This window comes from Falco rusticolus, chromosome 8, assembly GCF_015220075.1.
Source record: "Falco rusticolus isolate bFalRus1 chromosome 8, bFalRus1.pri, whole genome shotgun sequence".
Classification (NCBI taxonomy): domain Eukaryota; kingdom Metazoa; phylum Chordata; class Aves; order Falconiformes; family Falconidae; genus Falco; species Falco rusticolus.
This window is the reverse complement of record NC_051194.1, coordinates 31,299,663-31,317,377: the sequence shown is the minus strand read 5'-3', so window position 1 is coordinate 31,317,377 and position 17,715 is coordinate 31,299,663. Positions and strand designations below refer to the sequence as shown.

The 17,715-nt window shown below is 38.5% G+C and overlaps 1 protein-coding gene across 2 annotated transcripts in view; it reads right to left on the bottom strand.

The window, feature by feature from the left end:
* DPP10 (dipeptidyl peptidase like 10) overlaps window positions 1-17,715 on the bottom strand; it is a 551,325-nt gene that overhangs the window by 34,989 nt on the left and 498,621 nt on the right. For both annotated transcript variants that reach the window (XM_037398165.1, XM_037398164.1), the window contains exons 10-13: window positions 15,038-15,135; window positions 6,940-7,063; window positions 4,753-4,791; window positions 3,318-3,425 (exon numbers count right to left, since the gene is read on the bottom strand). In XM_037398165.1, coding sequence (XP_037254062.1) covers window positions 3,318-3,425; window positions 4,753-4,791; window positions 6,940-7,063; window positions 15,038-15,135 — 369 coding nt within the window. The remainder of the gene's footprint in view (window positions 1-3,317; window positions 3,426-4,752; window positions 4,792-6,939; window positions 7,064-15,037; window positions 15,136-17,715) is intronic.

Genomic DNA, 17,715 nt, shown 5'->3' with positions numbered 1-17,715 from the left:
CCCTCACTATAATCCAGCACGAACACGTTGAAGGTGTTTTTTCTATACCAGGTTTATGATGCATGGCCTGGATATAAAAAATTCTTTGTTTCCAAATTCAAGACAGATTTTGTCAAGAGAAGAGGTGACACTTCAGCTTGTATCTCTGCTTTAGTGGGCAACACTGAGCAGCAGGAGTTACAGAGCAGGTCAGACGGAGGATCCAACGGCACTGTGCCCTGCGAATACCAAGCACCTAGTCACAGTGGCCTCAGTGATTACGTGGCCTATAAAAACTTGTAAAGGCATGAAGAATGTTTTAAATCCTCAGATTTCTGAACTGTAACCTTTAAACTCCGAGCTCTACATCAACAGCAGCAGTAACTAGAAAGCAGAAAATGCTCAAGGACACCTGTGAGACGTGTCTGGAACTGGCAAGGCAGAAACAAGACCCTTAGAACTGATCCACAAGGAATGAACGACGCAGTAACACCATGGCAAGCCTTGCAAGTAGCAATTGAAACCAGGATGTTGTGCTAGGTGCTGTACGTATGTTTATGATGAGGGTTCCCTTGTTCAGGAAGTTCTGATATTCAGTGCTGTCTCCACAAATGATTAAAATACAAATTAGTGATTTACTATACGTCAGTATTTCTTCTCTAGAGGGAGAGAAGCTGCAACTATTGAAAGAGATACCTAAATATTGAGATCACAGCATCTAACAAGAAACAGCAATAAAAAGCCCAGCCAAGCGTTAATAAACATGGTTATTTTTCAAGGTTACAGCCATAATACATAATTTATGAAGCTTGCAGGAAGTTCTTGCCTTGATCCATTAAAGTTACTTTATAATTCTTAGTTTGTGGTTGGAAAAACGATACTTTCTAGAGTGGCAAAACCCCATGTAAGAAATTTCTAGATACATAACATATGATTCAATCCCATTTTGAGATTAGTTTCTTTTAAATATTTCATAAGTTACTAAAAGCATTTGAAAACAATAAAACACACATCTAGCCCTCTACATTGACAGTAAATAATATATGATAGACAGTAACCTTTTAAACAGCAACCTCCCCTTGCAAGAAGATTTAATTAGATGCTCCTGCCAACATGCTTTGATTGTATTATTGACACATGCTTTTCTAAAGTACAGTCAAAGAAATGCCGTCCAAGAAAGATCATTTGTCAGTACTTATTGTAAGACTGACAAATAAGCCTCAGTGATCAAATTAATCTAAAGCAAGCCATTAACATTTACTTCTTTGTCACTGTATGTTCACGTTGGTTCTGTGTTTTAACTTTCCTGCACTTGGAGGCTGCTTTCTGTTAACGAGCTGGTATCTGTACCGAGTAGTACAGAGAAGTAATGAGACTCTAAATTCCAAATTCCAGTGTTATCCAAGCTCCATCATGAAAAAACTGTGATCATCTGGGTATGGGTGACCTGCTGACTGCTTTAAATTCTGCAGGGCACCTGTTAGGCCACTGTGGCTCTCTCACAAGGTGTGACAAACATCTGATGTGACAAAAGACTTTACGTGCAACGGTTAATATAATTTTTATGCCTCCATGTTTGCTTTAGAAATAATGGATGATCAGATTAATGCGGTGTGTAAAGCACATCATATCAACACATTTCCTGTCCTTTATTGCTCTCTGTCAGCCCCGTGACCATGCAGAATGTTGCTTATTGATGAATAATGGTTGATACATGGGATATCACATCTCCTCTTCTTCTCAAGAGCAGCGGTATACTTAAAGCCAAATCTGTCCTTGATGATACCATCCAAACTTGTTTATTCATGGTGATGCTGGTCAAAATAGAAGTTTGGTTTTTTTATTTTTTTTGGAGGTGAGCAGTACAGAGGGCTCTAATTCTGCCTAAAAGGGATAGAATACTAAACTCTTAATCATAAACTTGAATTGAAACATCATCCTGGTGGGATTAAAACATGCATTTACAAGCAGGTATATATTTAAATATCTTATTGAATAGGAGTGGGCTTAATCTATTACATAAATATTTTCCTGAATTAGGATCAAGTTTCCTGAGCTCTTCAGTAAGTGAAAAATGTCAGAGGCTACAGGTTTAAGGCAAATTTGAATGTATCTGTAACATCCTTGGGAAAGCTGCAAGTTACTTTTTAGATCTACTTCATTATTATTTCATGTATTTTAATGATACTTATTCATATTGGGAAAGAAACAAAAAGAAGACTTGATTGACTAAACGTTTTTGCTCCATTGTGAATTTGTATGTGGTTACTATATTAATATACCTTTACCAAATTGTCACCTGAGTTAGTGCTTTCTTTAGAAGACAGAATTTTACAAGCCTTTGATCCCTTTTTTCTTCTCTGATGCTTTCTTGATATGTTTACTCTAGTGAATGAGTATCTTTTTCTTGTTTCTTAAGGTTAATTTTTTATTAAAGTTCTTTTGCTCTTGTTCTGTCTGCAGTACACTGTGAACATATTTCAGACTTAATAATGTTCATACCAGAACACTGTCATAAGGGGAGACAATAGAGTTTCTTGATGCCAAGTCTGCTCTTTTGATGTTTTGGGTACCTTGATAATCCCTCCTACGTCATACGGCTCTGCTAAAGTACCTGGATTAATGCTCTACTGATTTAAATAGATGCCTTGGAGTGTTCCATTCCAGGGCATCATTTCTTTTATTAGTTCATCACAACTTCACACTGATGACCTTCAAAATCATAGTGCAAATTCATCTTCTTTCAGATTCTTCCTTGGAAAAATAACAACCCTGGGAAATGGAAACCACTGGAAAATGTTGCAAAGGGTAATAAAAGTGTCCTAATTTTCATAACATTTTAAGTTTTGGGTATTGCCTCCCTGTACTGCTGTGAGTAAGATCAGATTCTGAATATTCTGAATTGACATTTAAAATTATACTTGGGCATACATAGTGCATATAAAGAGGGCAAAATGAACATTTCTGCAGGTCTCTTGAATTTCTATGACTATAAAACATTATTATTGACAGAAGGCTCTAACAAGAAAACATCTCTGCTTGTCTATAGAGGTACAAAGAAAAGATGAAAACTTCCAGAAAGAGTACTTTGGAAACATCTTTCATTTATGGACCTTATGTGCCACCACAGCAGAGGTCTAAGAAATGAGAGCAAGCTTTATGTGTTCTGGAAAAAGTTATAAATATGTCCCTCTGCACTGAGTGACAACCTGAAAAATGACCATGACACAAGTGTTCAGATTCTACTGAAGTGCAAGCCTTTGCTTGGGTCATGTGTCCTCATCAGAAGTCCTAGATGACCAGTAGGGTATTTAAAATAGCCTGAACTAAAACCTTACCTGAACGATAAACATGGCGATGTGGTGAAATTCACCCCGGCCCCCCTGCTTCACTGGGACAGTCATGAAGAACTTACTGCCATCCTTGGAGAAAACTGGTTCTTCATTCTATAAATGTAAGATTGTTAGTTTGTCACCCTTCTCATTAAACTTCTTAACAAAACATCAGCTTAGGTTTTTTGTCTCCTTGGTTTTGATAGCTGCTGTGCTCACGAAACAAGCGGAGAAAAAAATCCTTAGATTTTGAATATACTCTGGTAAGATTAACAAAAGTGTGGTGCCTAAAGCTCAATGAAGTTCATGCCAGCAGTTACCATTGTGCAACCTTGTCCTAAAGCATGGATTACAGCTCTTGCAAAACCCTCCCTCCCAGTGAAAGGTCTGGTAGTCTCATCCCTCACGCAGTGGGACTTTCCAGGATACATTCCTTTACAGACATACAATTAAAGACAGAGGTAAGTCCTACTAGCAATGAGGAGAACAAATGTTTCCATGGCCTGGACTCAGCGACACATTACTAAGTACGTGCTTAACACTCACTGATTTGATAAAGTTGTATAGGAAAAATAGGTACCTTGAAGTGATATTCTGAATCATGGTCTTACTGTAAATTGTAGCCTGATCTGATACCATCTCTCCATGCATAACTTCACACAGAAATATTAAGGGAAAACAGCTTGCTATAAAAGCATAGTTTTTTCAAAATGATTTCTCATTTGCACATTGCAAAATGAAGCCTGAAATGTATTTTAAATAGAATGTGTTTCGTCCATTTATTGGACAGCTCTTCTGAAGCCATGAAAATGGAATAATTTGCTGACACATTAGTTCAACATATTGTTCTGGGTATGAATTTAGAAATATTATTCTCATGCATTCCAATTATAGCCCGTATGACCTTTAATCTTTGAACTCCTTTGGGTTTAATTTGGTGAGGTTATTTTTTAATCAGAAAAAAATTAGTGCACTATATAGGACTTGGAATGGGATTTGTCTAATCTATCTTTAACCATCCGTGAGTTAGGTAGTTAATCAGCTGGTCATTTAAGTGCCTGATTAACTGAATGCAGCGAGATCAGTAACTGACGGGAATATTGCCTCTGAAACCCAGGCAGTGGCTCAGTTCAAAGGGCCGAATCGCTGGCTGGAAGCACGTTATCTCTTTCCACCACTGACACGGTCAGCTAGATTGCAAAATGTCCTCTGTGTGATGCTAGGTGACAGGATACCTGCTACCAGAGAAACAAGCTGCCACCTGAGTGTTTACACAGGCACTGCTACAATCCTCAGTTGTTAAATTAATTTAGGTTCCTAAAAGGTATTCAGTTTTAAAAGGAACGTATTTCCATAGCTTATAAAAATAACATATTATTAAATAAAAATGACAATGAAGCAATTACACTTTATACACCCAGAAATAGCATTTATACTATACCTGTTTAGGAAGCCACAGGTCTGACTGCATTTCATATTTCTAAAAAAAAAGAAAGAAATTGCTTTTATGGAATAGCTATAGATCAAAAATATTTCCCACATTCAGGAAAAGGTCTTTAGCTGTTTTGTGGGTTTTCTTCTACTGTGTTACAATCTTCACATCTCTTCATTGGCACTTACATTGAAACAAACAATAATTTAATTACAAAGTCAGCTGCTTTATTCAGAGTTTTTGGTATAACACCACAGGGGACCTAAGAATGTCTTTTTCAGTCTTTTCTGATTAGCTATCAAGAAGCTTTACACAGGCAGTTCCATTTGTTTTTTACCTCTAGGCATCATCTGATAACTGGATATTTTAGGTCCTTCATCAACACTGGGCAAACAGCCAGCATCAAGCTCGAATTGCAAGACCTTTTCAAATCACAATTCCCTGCTTTAATGGGTTGTAGTGTGGCATTAATGAAGAGAAAAAAATAAATAAATGCAAATGAATGTTTTTTATTGGGGACACTCATATTTTACATCATGCCATCCAAAAGAACCCCCAAATACCATGCACACATCGTTGGAAAAAAATACAGAATATAGGTCAACTGTTGTAAATTGTCAGTCACACTGAAGTAATGAAAATTTATTAGCTAGAGAAACATCTGTACATATATGGCCTAAAAATGAAATATCTGTAGCTATTACAGCAGCTGGTTTTAAACTACTTTTTGGAATTGAGAACATGTGCAAAATGGTAGGGGAGAAAAAAAAAAGTTTATAGTTGGAATCAAATGGTGTGATACAATGTTAAAATCTTACAATAAGGCCTTTCCTCATCCATTACTGAATTCAGGAGCATCACTTTATCCCAGCAGATGCAGTGCAGGAAACATCCAGGGTGACAAGCATGAGCCTGGTCTGAGCTGCACGCACTACAGTGACACTGCAGCACTATCCTTCCTTACCTACCTAAGAAGGTCCTTTGCAACACTTTAATTCTTCTGGAGTGGGATTTCTCAATCTCTCTCTTCTGTACTATGTCCTGGATTACAGCTCCCTGGATGTCTACTTCAGATAAGTCAAATTGACCTTGGAGCACATACAGGCTTCCTTTCAGAAGCGACTGCCCACAGTGGTTCATGACTGACTTTCTTAACAAAAGGGCACAGGGCTTGCGGGAACCATGTAAAAAGCAATGCAATCAACAAATCTCCATATTCACAATCTTAATCCGCAGTTTGGGGATTTATTTGTAGTTTCTGAGTCAGGAAAAGCAGCTTTTTTTTTTTTTTTTTTTTTTTACTACATAGTAAAAGAAGCAGACAAGCTCCGAAACAATCCCTAATGCTTTAACATGATTGACTTCAGTAGAAGACACTGATGGGAGCCTTTGACTCAGAGGCCAAATTTAGACCAACATTAATCACTCATAACCATTTAAACTGCCAAATTTTACCCTCTACTTTAGAGCATCTGCTGGTACTGATATTAGCATGTAAAGAAAATATTTATACTTTTAGTTGGGTCTGGGAAGAGATTGTGACTCAGAATGGGAAAGTGGCCAGATGCATTCAAGATGCAAGATTGACTGTGAAAATGGAGAGACGGAATGCAGGAGTGTCAGAAGTCAAAGTCTGGGTCAAGGGATGGGATGTGGCTGAATTCAAATAGAAAAATACATTTCAGCTTGGCTTACATTCAAAATGAAATATCCCCGTTGCCTGTCAATTTTATTTTTTTCTAGTTACTTAATTCTGTTATTGAATTTGCAGGAATTATCAGAATTTTACACCTTTTCCTTAAACATATGTAAGCTGTGAGAAACAGGAAGATCGGAAATGAAACTGTAGGGGGAGAGAGGAGAAACCAGGCAGCTGAAAATATCTGATGGAAGACAAGCTTGTCACTGCACTAGCTATATCCAAAGTACATGATGTTCAGCAACTGCAGTTTCCACTGAAGTTAATGAATGAACAAAGCTTAGTAATTCCAAAAATGTCACTCAAAGTTGCTAATTGCATGAAATCATTTCACCAGATTTGGAATTTTCTCACATCCATTTCCTCCCTGCTGACTAATTATATTCAGCTTGCAAGTACTGCATCTGCAAACTGATTTCCAAATTTCTTTTTCTGAATGTGAAAACAAAATGCAGGAAGAAACCTTGAAAAGACAGTTTAGGAAAAAACCAACTTACCCTGCTGCAAGCCCCAGTTGTGGTTTCACAAACCGTAAGGATGGAGATATTCTGAGGTCTGTTTAACCATCTCACCACAGCCTTGGTGTTGCTTACCCATTTCACCATAGTGATGTAATATTCCCTAAGCAGACATTTGAAATCACAATGTTCAGATTATTCCTATTTCAGATTAGACTTTTTTTAAAAAAGAATATACACAGTTCATCAAATGCTGGATTTGTACCGCATGACAGTATCAGTACCGAGGGATGGAGAAAATAACCCTAAATGCCCAGCATCTGTGTTCCTACAAGAGGAAAGGATCAGTCCCAGTGCGCTGTTCCTCTCGGAAATCCGTACTCCATTATCACCTCCTTCTCAGCCATTTCTAATACCTAAATTTTATCAGCTGTGAAGCATATACTTGTGAAACATAGGTTTGCAAATACACATGAACCATGTATTGCTGGCCAGTTTAAAAACAAACACTAAACTCCAACAGAAGCCAGTATTTCCTATACCAAAAGCATTCAGAAGACACACATTTTTGCAAAAGATTCCAGTCCTACCGCCAAACAAACAAAAAAATAAGACCAAATTATCCCCAAACCAAATTCTACAAAACAGAGGCTGAGCTGTTCCATTTGAAAAAGTCTTCAGTGGGGGGTGGAAACAGAAGATTAAATCATTCAGAATCCAGCTGATATAGTAATTAATAGTCCAATTCAAACTGTAACATCATCTTCCATCACTGACATAAACTCCCTGATCACTGAAGTGAAAGCAAAAGATCATCTTAAAATTTTTCTTTCCATCAACTATGCATAAAAGTATGTTCAAAATTCACTACATTATGACTTGTTTCTCAGGATTGCAGTATACTGCATATATACATATATAAGTAGAAACACATACCCTTCTGAAATTAAGTACTGTCTCAAGGTAATGTTCCTTTGTAATTCACAGTTTTGCAGTTAATCTATTGTTTCACACATTCAGCGTGCACAGGCGCATACTGAGTAGTAGTGTTGTTGCAGGTCAAGAGATAAAACCAAGGCAAAGTTTGTAGAAGTCCTATGTTTTATTAGATCGGCTGATAAAGTTAAATAAAACCAGAGAAGCCTGCAGGGCAAAAACTGTTTTAGTTCTGAGGAAGCTGCTATCAGTTTGTGTCGCCAAACTTAGCAGGCTTTTTTTCAACTAATCTACGTACTGGTAATGAGAATAAGTGCACTCTCTTTCCTCCAGACCCAAATACACAAACGTCCTGGGATTACTAGACTTTCTGCATCTGTACGTACCTCAAGTTTCCTCACAACAACCTTTAAAGAGGAAAGACTATGACTGTTCTCTGGACAAAAGACTGAAGCAAGGTATTTCATTAAAATGTACACTTATTTTAGGTCCTCAATTTGATACCCACTTAGTTAGGTGCTTCACAGCAGTTTGAATGTTCAGCGCATAACATTCACCTTTGTTTGGGAATATTTCTTAAATCAGACTGTGGATTAATTTACCGCATGTCCAAAGAGTAACAAACGCAATTGCCAATCACCACAGCAGTTCAAACTCCCTGTATCACACAGGGGCTGCGTGGCAAAGGCAGAATCCAGTTTTAGCATTCAACTGGCCTAATAAGAGCAGACTTTTCTCTCTTGCTGTGGCTTGTTTTATTCAAGCTGCATCTCCTCACTCCACTCCTAATGTTCTTTTTCCTGTACTTTGTGTAGCCAGTTCCCGGGTTTTCCTTATTGATCCCTTTTCTCACAGCAGGGCCACTATAAGATGATCACGGGAACCGTAAAACCCGTTTGTTGATTCTCATTTCTATCCACACCATCTCACCAGTTCTCATGGCTCCCACTGAACCTGACCATCAAGAAAACCTCACTCAAACCTTGCCTCATAGACCTGCCTTTTTGGTTTTCAGCCAGTCCCCATTTTGTGGTCTAATCAAGTTTTCACCTCAGCCTTTTTAAAGTTTCTTCCCTCTCATCTGCCCTAACATTTTTTCCTTTCTGAATCCCAAAAACATAGCTTTCCTCTTTACTCTGTGTAAAAGCAGACAGAAAGCACTGAGAACAGAAAAGGCAGGCTCCTTCCACAGCATCCCATGTCCAGTCATGCTGAAGGAGTTTGTACGTGACTCACTTTATTCTAAGCTGGACTGAACCAGGCAATGCATAAAAACAAGAGCTTAAAGCTCCTTGACCACAGTACTACTTCTGATCCCAACTTCGGTATTTAAATCTGTTGCTTGACTTCAAATTGGCCTTCAAAAGGCAATTATATAAGTTAATCAGTATAAAGAATTCCCTTAGGCCTGTGAACCAGGCACGTCACATGTATACAGTCAGCTCAACAGTCGGAGCTGGAACATCTCGTGTATGCCAAAGGGGTGCTGCACACCGAGAAAGGTCAGATCTTGGGGCCTGAGAGGGATGGAGGATATTCAGAGAAAAAATAAATTTCCAGCTGCAGGTGTTAAGAAAGCAAATGTCTTTCCTGAGCATATGGCAATTAACTTTTTTCCAAAGACTTGTAACTTGGTGAAGTCTGCATTCATTTTTAACTGCTGACAAAAAATGTTAAATATCAAAGGTGTTTATCATCCTTTGCCGAGCTTGAAGACCTTATTTTTTAAAAAATCTTTCATTCTTACAGAATGTTTTCCTTTCTTTTGCTTATCTTAACTAATACACAGTTCTATGGAGGTAGTTTAACAGTTTGCTAATACATTTATCACCACTTAAGAATGTCCACCACGTCTTGTTTCACTTGTAAGTTTTGGGATGCTTGTGACTAGAACAATATATCTGTGTATCTTGCTGGCTGTTAAGTGTAAGTGCTTAGCAAAGTCAACAGAGACAATAAGCTGAACAAGGGGAAGGGATTTGCACTGCATTACACTGGAAGCACAGTTGCAATCATAATTGAATTTGAATATTAGATACTTAGATTTGAAATAGACTAACACCACGGGAAAGTAACTCACAGCATTAAACTTAAATAAGACAGCGTTGAAGAAAAAAGAGTCAAAATTTGGAACTTCATACCATTCAATGTAATGAAGAAATTGCTCTAACTTTAAGCCAATGAGCTGATTATGAAAGACTTGCTCATAAGAATATCTGGAAGATATTTAATATTTATAGCAATGGAAAAAGGAACCTTACTTTGATGGCTTTAATAGATTTGGATTTTGATAATAAACACAACAGGGTTCACCCAAAAAAAACCCCAACGACCCAACCTATTATGCCCTACTAGTTTGCTGGCAAGTTGTTATCTAAGAAGGTAAACAACAATAGAAACTTGCCCCATGCAGAATGCTCTAGAATATTTACTATAATCTAAAATTATTTATATTGCTGTGTATTGAAAAGTGGATGAGAATTTACAGATACTAATAGACAACGTCATTCTCAGAAACACGTGCAAAACAACACAAATCGAGAACAACCTGCAAGGTCGCTAAGATAACTACAGTTTGTTAGTATTTTGGTATACTACACATGACTTTATCTATGCATACATTGCTGGATGTATTGCAGTTTTCTTCTGAGTCTAAGCCACAAGTATTTGGTTGGAAGGACTTTTTCTAGCTCCCCTTCCCATGGGTGGTGATGGCCACCATCCTAGTCAGGCTAACAAGCTCTGTTCCCCGCTTCCTTGGCGCCATGGACCCTGGTCATGACCATCTTGGTAGCACGCTGATGGACCCTCTTCATCTCCTTTGAATCCCCAAGTTGGTGGGTGATGCTCTGCCTTTATGGGTTATCCAACCTCCCTCAGTCTGCTGGCCACACTCCCACAGCAGTCCAGCTCTGGTGACAGTAAGCACATGCTGTTGTCCCCTATTCAGCCCCAAGCACAAATCTCTCAGCAGAACAGCTGGGCAGGCAGCTGGGTCCCAGCCCCTGCTGACCCAAGGGCTTTTCCTGGCCCATGTGCAGCACTTGCATTTCTTCCTACTGAATAGGGAAGGGTATAATCAATAAATACTTTGGCATTGTGCGGGAAGGCTTCAATAAAGTATGTGAATATTTTTTTATCCTGTAGGCTTTGGCTGAGCAGATTACAGCCATTTGCTATAGGGTATGGGAGTGAATTAATCCTTTACATTAACCTTGTGAGATGGGTATTGTTATTGCCAAGTTACAAGACAGGGGAGGGGCCAAAGCTTGAAAGAAGTTTAGACACAGCATATCTAAGCAAAGCTAAAAGTAAACCCCAGTTTTCTTAATAGCAAATTGGACCCCCCTCCCAACCTTTCCCATTTCCAGTTAGAATCCAGTAAGCTTCACATTCCAAAGCAAGGCTGCCAGAGGTATAAAATCAAGCTTTCTAGATTCAAAAGGTGATTTCAAATTAGAAGTATATAAATATCCAAATGATTCTGTTGATTTGGATATGTGTGGATAACAAAAACACTGGTGAGGCTTGTCATTATTTGAGGAAGCATTATTTGAATTAATACAAACTCAATTTCTTAAGTGTTTTTGGTTTCATTACAAACGATTAAAGTTCATAAAATATTTTTTTTTTTCTACAAAGTCTGAAGGGTCTGGCTGTATACTTCAGTCTCTTTGAAAAGCAGGCACATATGAAATGAGAATGTAGGTATCTAGCTTTTTTTTCAGGCATTTAACTACTACTGGAAAAAGTAAGTAAAAGGACTGAATTTCTTACGGTGCTTTTTAAAGCTACCTGGTCAGCAATGTCTGGGAGTAGTGGGGAGCCGCTGTAGCTTGCTCACTATGGATGAGAATGGGGAAAGAAGACAGTGGGTGACCCCAACACTGAGACTTTCAAGAGTCAACACACAGTTCTAGCAGAAAAATATTTTCATCATATATGAAAGCACAGCTCTACTCTAATAACTGCAATTTCTTTCATGTGTTATTTCACGTTTTCTTGGTCTTAGCTATTTTTACTTTGGAGAAGAAATGAATTTTTTCTGCCTGACAGGTCTAAATTCAAGCATGGAGTTTTAAAAATCAGCCTACATAATTTCTTCCTAACATATTAATACCTTAGATCTAAATAGCACCAGTTACAAGAATTCTTCAGTTGTCCTAAGTTACAGTGGTTTGCACTGACCACCTGCACACACTTTTTCAAGGTTTGCAGCAGGAGCTATTAGCTTTCCAACCGGAACTTCAGGAGCTAGCAGTGTACGAATGCACATATACTTCATCTTCCATGTATACTGGCTTTCTAGGGCTAATGAGAAAAAAACCCTGCAGTACAAAATCGTGTTTGCCACTGAAGAAAACATAATGTAATTGTACGCGTGGAATGGAAACACCGAGGGGGAAACAGTAATTGCACAGAATGCAAGCACACGCTTAAAGGGAGACTGTCAGTCTTTTTGTGGCATTAACAGTGCACAGTAGATGGTAATTTTTTTCCACAGAATCAAACTTTCAGGAGTAAATCTAAAAACGTTATTGCTATCTTCATATCAGAATAGCCTGAACAAAGGTTGGGAAATATTACCAAGCACATTTATAGAATCACTGCAAGAAGTAAATGAAGGCAGAACACTGAATTTACTCAATCTTGCATTGAGTTCCCAGATGTCCTAAAAATCAGAGAAATAGTTTTCTGTATTCAGAGGTCCTGCACTGCACACAATCTGGGGAGAGTTAAGAATGTGAATGTTACTTTTTGCAGTTATAAGTAACAGAAGCCCTCTTCCCTATCCATTTGTGCTTTCTCTGTGTAGGAATCTCTCCCGTAATAGCAGTTGGTTATAACTTGCACAACACTAAGTCCAGAATGTCCCTGCCCTGAAAGATCCATACAGCTATATATGATAGCATCCCATTCCATTTAATACTGAAAGACTCCCACGACCTATTTACCAATGACTCCATAATGAACGGATTAGAAAGGTATTGAGAAAAAGAGACCACTGGAAGTGGCTACTACTTTTAGTAAAAAACCCAATACTTTCAAAAACCCCTCCCAACCATTACAAATTCCAAGGATTTACACTCTAGAAAGGCCTGTTCAAAGATCATTCTTCATATCTATATACATTGATCTACAGATATATACAGATTGATGACCAGTGTGATGACTGACTGCTACTCAAATCCAGAGTCAGAATGCAAGACTTACAGTACACTTGGCTCACAACTGTATATTTTTTCTGAATTTTACATCATGGACATTATACCTTAACAGCTAAAATTGAGATGAAACTAACTTTTTTCACAGTTTTAAGTAGTTTTACTTGGTCTTCTGATAACACTAACAAACCAGAAACATTAAACATGAATATTATTTCAATTAAACAGCAACAATATCTCAAAACCTTTATCAAGGACTCAAAAATCTGGCAAAGATGCCTGTTAGGGCTCACAAAACAAATTCCAAATTGAGCTACTGCTAGCCTTCAGCTGCAAGATGCAGAAGAGGTTTTAAGATACCAATATCCATTCATTTGATTCTACTTTTATTTTCAACCTGCTGGGGAGGAAGAATGAACCTGAAACATCTAGTGGGAAACCATAACATCTGAACATTTCCAAGATTTTTTTTTCTTGAGATTTACATATTGCTTTCTCATTTAACTTCTTCGTGCCTTCTGACATTTAAAGGACAATTTTAATGCTGTTTGAGAGAGTGAAGATGCTAATCTTGACAGCAAGAAATCTCTTTCAGATCTTACAGCACTACTTAAATTAATGAAGGGTTAGCAAGCAGCAGGAGATTTTATTACGTTTTTCAGTAGTGGCCCATCAACAGAAAGAAAATACTTCAAAAAGCACAACTCATTTGGAATCATTCCTTTCACTAACACAATCAGTAAGAATTCCAGCTGACACAAATAATTGCAAGGCATAATTCACCATTAAACCATTCCTGCACTAAATTAGGGTACCTCAATTTGTGTAGAAGAGAGCTATGCCAGCTGAAAAGTGGCTACAATGGTTGTGAATCAGTGCCCACTGTTAACATCCTGATTGTTTTGGGAACAATTACCATAAAATCTTTTGGGTTTTGTAGGAACTGCAAAAACAACAACTACACACAGAGGTGTTTGTTTGTTTGTTTTTAGCGAGGGGTAGCTTTATGATTGCCAATCCCTCTCATGCTGTTCTCCATCTGAAAATGCCCTGAATAAAGACAGAAAGTGGCACTTGCCTTGCCTTTAGACTGGAGCCAGATGTGGACTGTAGTAACTATTGTTGTTGGTACTATTATTATTATTATTATTATTATTATTATTATCTCTATTATATAACATTTTAGGGCTAGAAAACCATTAGTATGTGCACTGAAACCACAGCAGGAATTTAATCAATATGACTGCAATTTTACAAACTGGAATACACATACGGCAAGGGATGAAAATTTTCTTGCCTTTAAACAAAAGGTTCAAGGCATCTCAGGTGAGGACAGGTGATCAGGAGCTCAGCTTAAGACAGTAATTTTAGCAGAAGAGTCACCAGCTGCAGCCAGACCTCATTACTTCAGTCCCCAAGTTAACAGGACTGTTAAATTAGCTCACTGGTTCTGTAGCAGTTTCTCCTGATAAACACCACCCTTAGTCTCTGTGATCTGGTGGCATTGCATCTCACCTGTCACCTCACTGCATCTGTCAGCTGTGACGAGACACAAAATTTTCCATAACCTATTAGATCTGAAAAGTTCAGAATATTTCTCTCTAAATGATGAAACACCTTGCTGATGTGTTCTGTGCATTTATAAGACACTTCCATATTCTGCAATCTAATTTCAGAAACGGAAAGCAACAAGTTGGCACACAGCAAGGAGAGGCTGGGAGTGAACGCGGTAATGACCTCAGAAGCAGGGCAGCGTTCAGCCCCCTTGACCATAGCTTAGGATTCTTAATTTCCTGGATTTCAAGTACATTGGAGCTTCCCAGGAAATCACACACGACCAGATCTGAGATCCTTGTGATTTCTAAAAGGAGCATCAATCCAGTCCAGCTGTATTTTATTTTATCATGTTCAGCCACAGGGATGGAGAGCACGTGCATTCCAGTCTAAGATAAGTGTTGTTCTCAGGTAAAAATGATTAGCCTAAGAGACAGTCAGGTTAAATCAAATATGAGTTTCAAAACAATGAAATTATATACCTTGATTTAAAGCTGTCAGGTGGCATCAGTTCCAAGGTATGTGCTGGTCCATACAGATTAACCACAAACAGCTTTATTGTTGGGTTTGTTTGACCTGCCTTTGAAAAAAAAAACCAAAAAACGTGCTTTAGAGGCACTGAGTCACTGACAGCTAAATAGACTCACTCACTGACACAATTCAGTACCTTTACAATAATGAGAAGTTATTACAATTTAAAAATCTTAAATGTTAAAACATGAATTTCACAGCCATATGAATTACACAGCCAAAAATAAGAAGCATCAGTTCAGTAATTCTCCCACTGCCCTTTACTGACCACAGACCCCCCTGTGCAGAGCAAGTGACCAATGCTAGAAGTGGCTTGGCCCAGTTCAGTGAAGTCAGCTGCAAAAACACAGTTCCTAGACCAGCAGTTAGAGCAGCCTCCAGCACAGTCTCTTCCAGACACTATTGTTCCTTCTTCCAAAAAGCTGCATGACCTATATCTGGGATAGTATTCCTCCTCTTCCTCCTATCCCTTCTCTTTCTTTACCAATTTCCCCCAGTCTTCCTTCCCTGGTTTGCTGCGTTGGAAATCTTTATTTTTGGCCCTGTAAAGGACCAGCTGCTTTGGCAGGCCAGCTCTAAGAGAAACAAAATGCATTTTGTTGCTAAAGGGGAATAAAATGGCAGTTTGATATATATATCTCTACTGGGAAGAATCTGATGAATCCTGAGGATCTACAGGGAGGTGAGACTCATCCTTCTCACAGTAACATGGCTCATTAGTAAAGGATGTTCCTGAGATGAACAGAAAGGACTGGCAATAGAAATCAAGGCTCTGCAGGACTGCAAGGAGGTGCTACTGGTCCCACACCCCTGTCCTAGCTATATCACACTCAAGCTTCTTTTTCAGGGAAGTCGCAGGAGTCACACAATGCTATATAGCATCCTTGGGATATGGGGAATGAGAAGTGGTTCTCTCAATGGGGCTGACTCCTGTTTTATACTGGAAGGACAAGGTAAAATCACTGATTCTACAGATTTAATCATAATATTCTACAAAAGCTGTATATCTGGCTCTTCACAGGGGTATTTTGAAATGCAAAATATCTTGGCTGAAATAAACGCACAAATTCCCTTTAGAAATTGGACTTATCTCCCAATATAGTCTGCATGCTGTATCCACTCATTTCTGAGTAGTATGGCAGACAAGAAAGTGGCATTTCTGTATTTTCACTAGTGCTTAAAAAAAAAAAAAAAAAAAAAAAAAAAGTTTTGAAAATGGATTTAATTAGACTCCTGGAATTTCATACTTTTTTTTCCATAAAAACTTTCACATTTGCCTCAATAGAAATGTGGTCTTTCAAAGGCATCCTTTGCATGAAGGCAGCTTGCAGAAATGTAAGACTGTGGAACAAAACCACTGAAAGATCAAGTCCTTAGGACACAACTGCAGCCTCCTTACATCCTTGGAACCCGACATTGACTGCACAGTGGTATCCAAGTACTCTCACTGGGAGGGCTGCCATGAGTAATTACTATCCAGCACGAGTATGAGGTGTAGAGAGACGCTCTAAATCTGTGCTGGCCCCTGTGCCTGAAACGAAGCACAGCACTGCCCCAGCTCTGCCATCACCAGTCCTGCTCCAGAAGGGACAGAGGGGTCTGTGGCACAGCACAGCCTGAGCTGGCCTCTGCTCAGGGCTGTACCGCCCCGATGTCCTGTCCCCGCCACAGACACACAGCGTGCAGTTCTCATGTCCACATCTCTCCCTCGAGAGCCTCAGCTGCTCTACCACTCAGGGTCTCCCCATGACAATTTAAATAGTGTAAATCCTGTATGATACCCAAAACGTCTGTTCAGTAGCACAAGAACCCTTTACACCGAAATCCTACTCGTTCTCAATCTATTTATCAAAACTTAAACTTCCTTTTTAATTCTGTGCTTATGATGTACACAGATATGCGTGGTCCAGTATTCACAAACACATGTGGGTCTAATTTTATTTTTTAATCATAGACACAATTTTCTCCTATGGTTTGAATCTATAATAAAGACTAAACCTTTTTTTCATCTCTGTTGCCATACCACAAGCTTCATTACCAATTAATGGTGTTTAACGGGTAGCTAAATTGGCATTAAATGAAGACATTAAATAAAGATAATGTTTTTTCATTAACGAGATTACTGAAGTAGTATTGTGCATCACTTTTATGCTGAATTGCTAATGAAATGGAATTACTCATTTCTTGTTTACAAAGCTGACTTTTAAAAATATTCCTTTTTTTTCCTTTGCTTTGGCACCCAAGGCCTTTTGCCAATGCAAGTATGTAAACTACCTCTGAAAATACTGTTATTTCATTATTTTAGAGTATTATTTCATAGCACAAATACATTATATTTATATTATGCATATTATTGTTTCATAGTACCTGGTACAGTCTAACTGTCCACCCATCAAGAATAGTGAGTCATCGCCAAAAATTGGTATCAGGAATAGGGGAAATAGTATTTTCTAAAGCCCTCAATGAGCTTCCCTTGTAATGTCAAAGAAGTACCACATACATGGACCTACATATCTGGTCAGAAAGGAACTCAGACACTTTGAAACTGCATGCATGGGATGGATAAACTGATTAAGCTGGAAGGGAATACCAGTGCTGGAGCTCAGCACAAAAGCAATGGGCTGGGGAG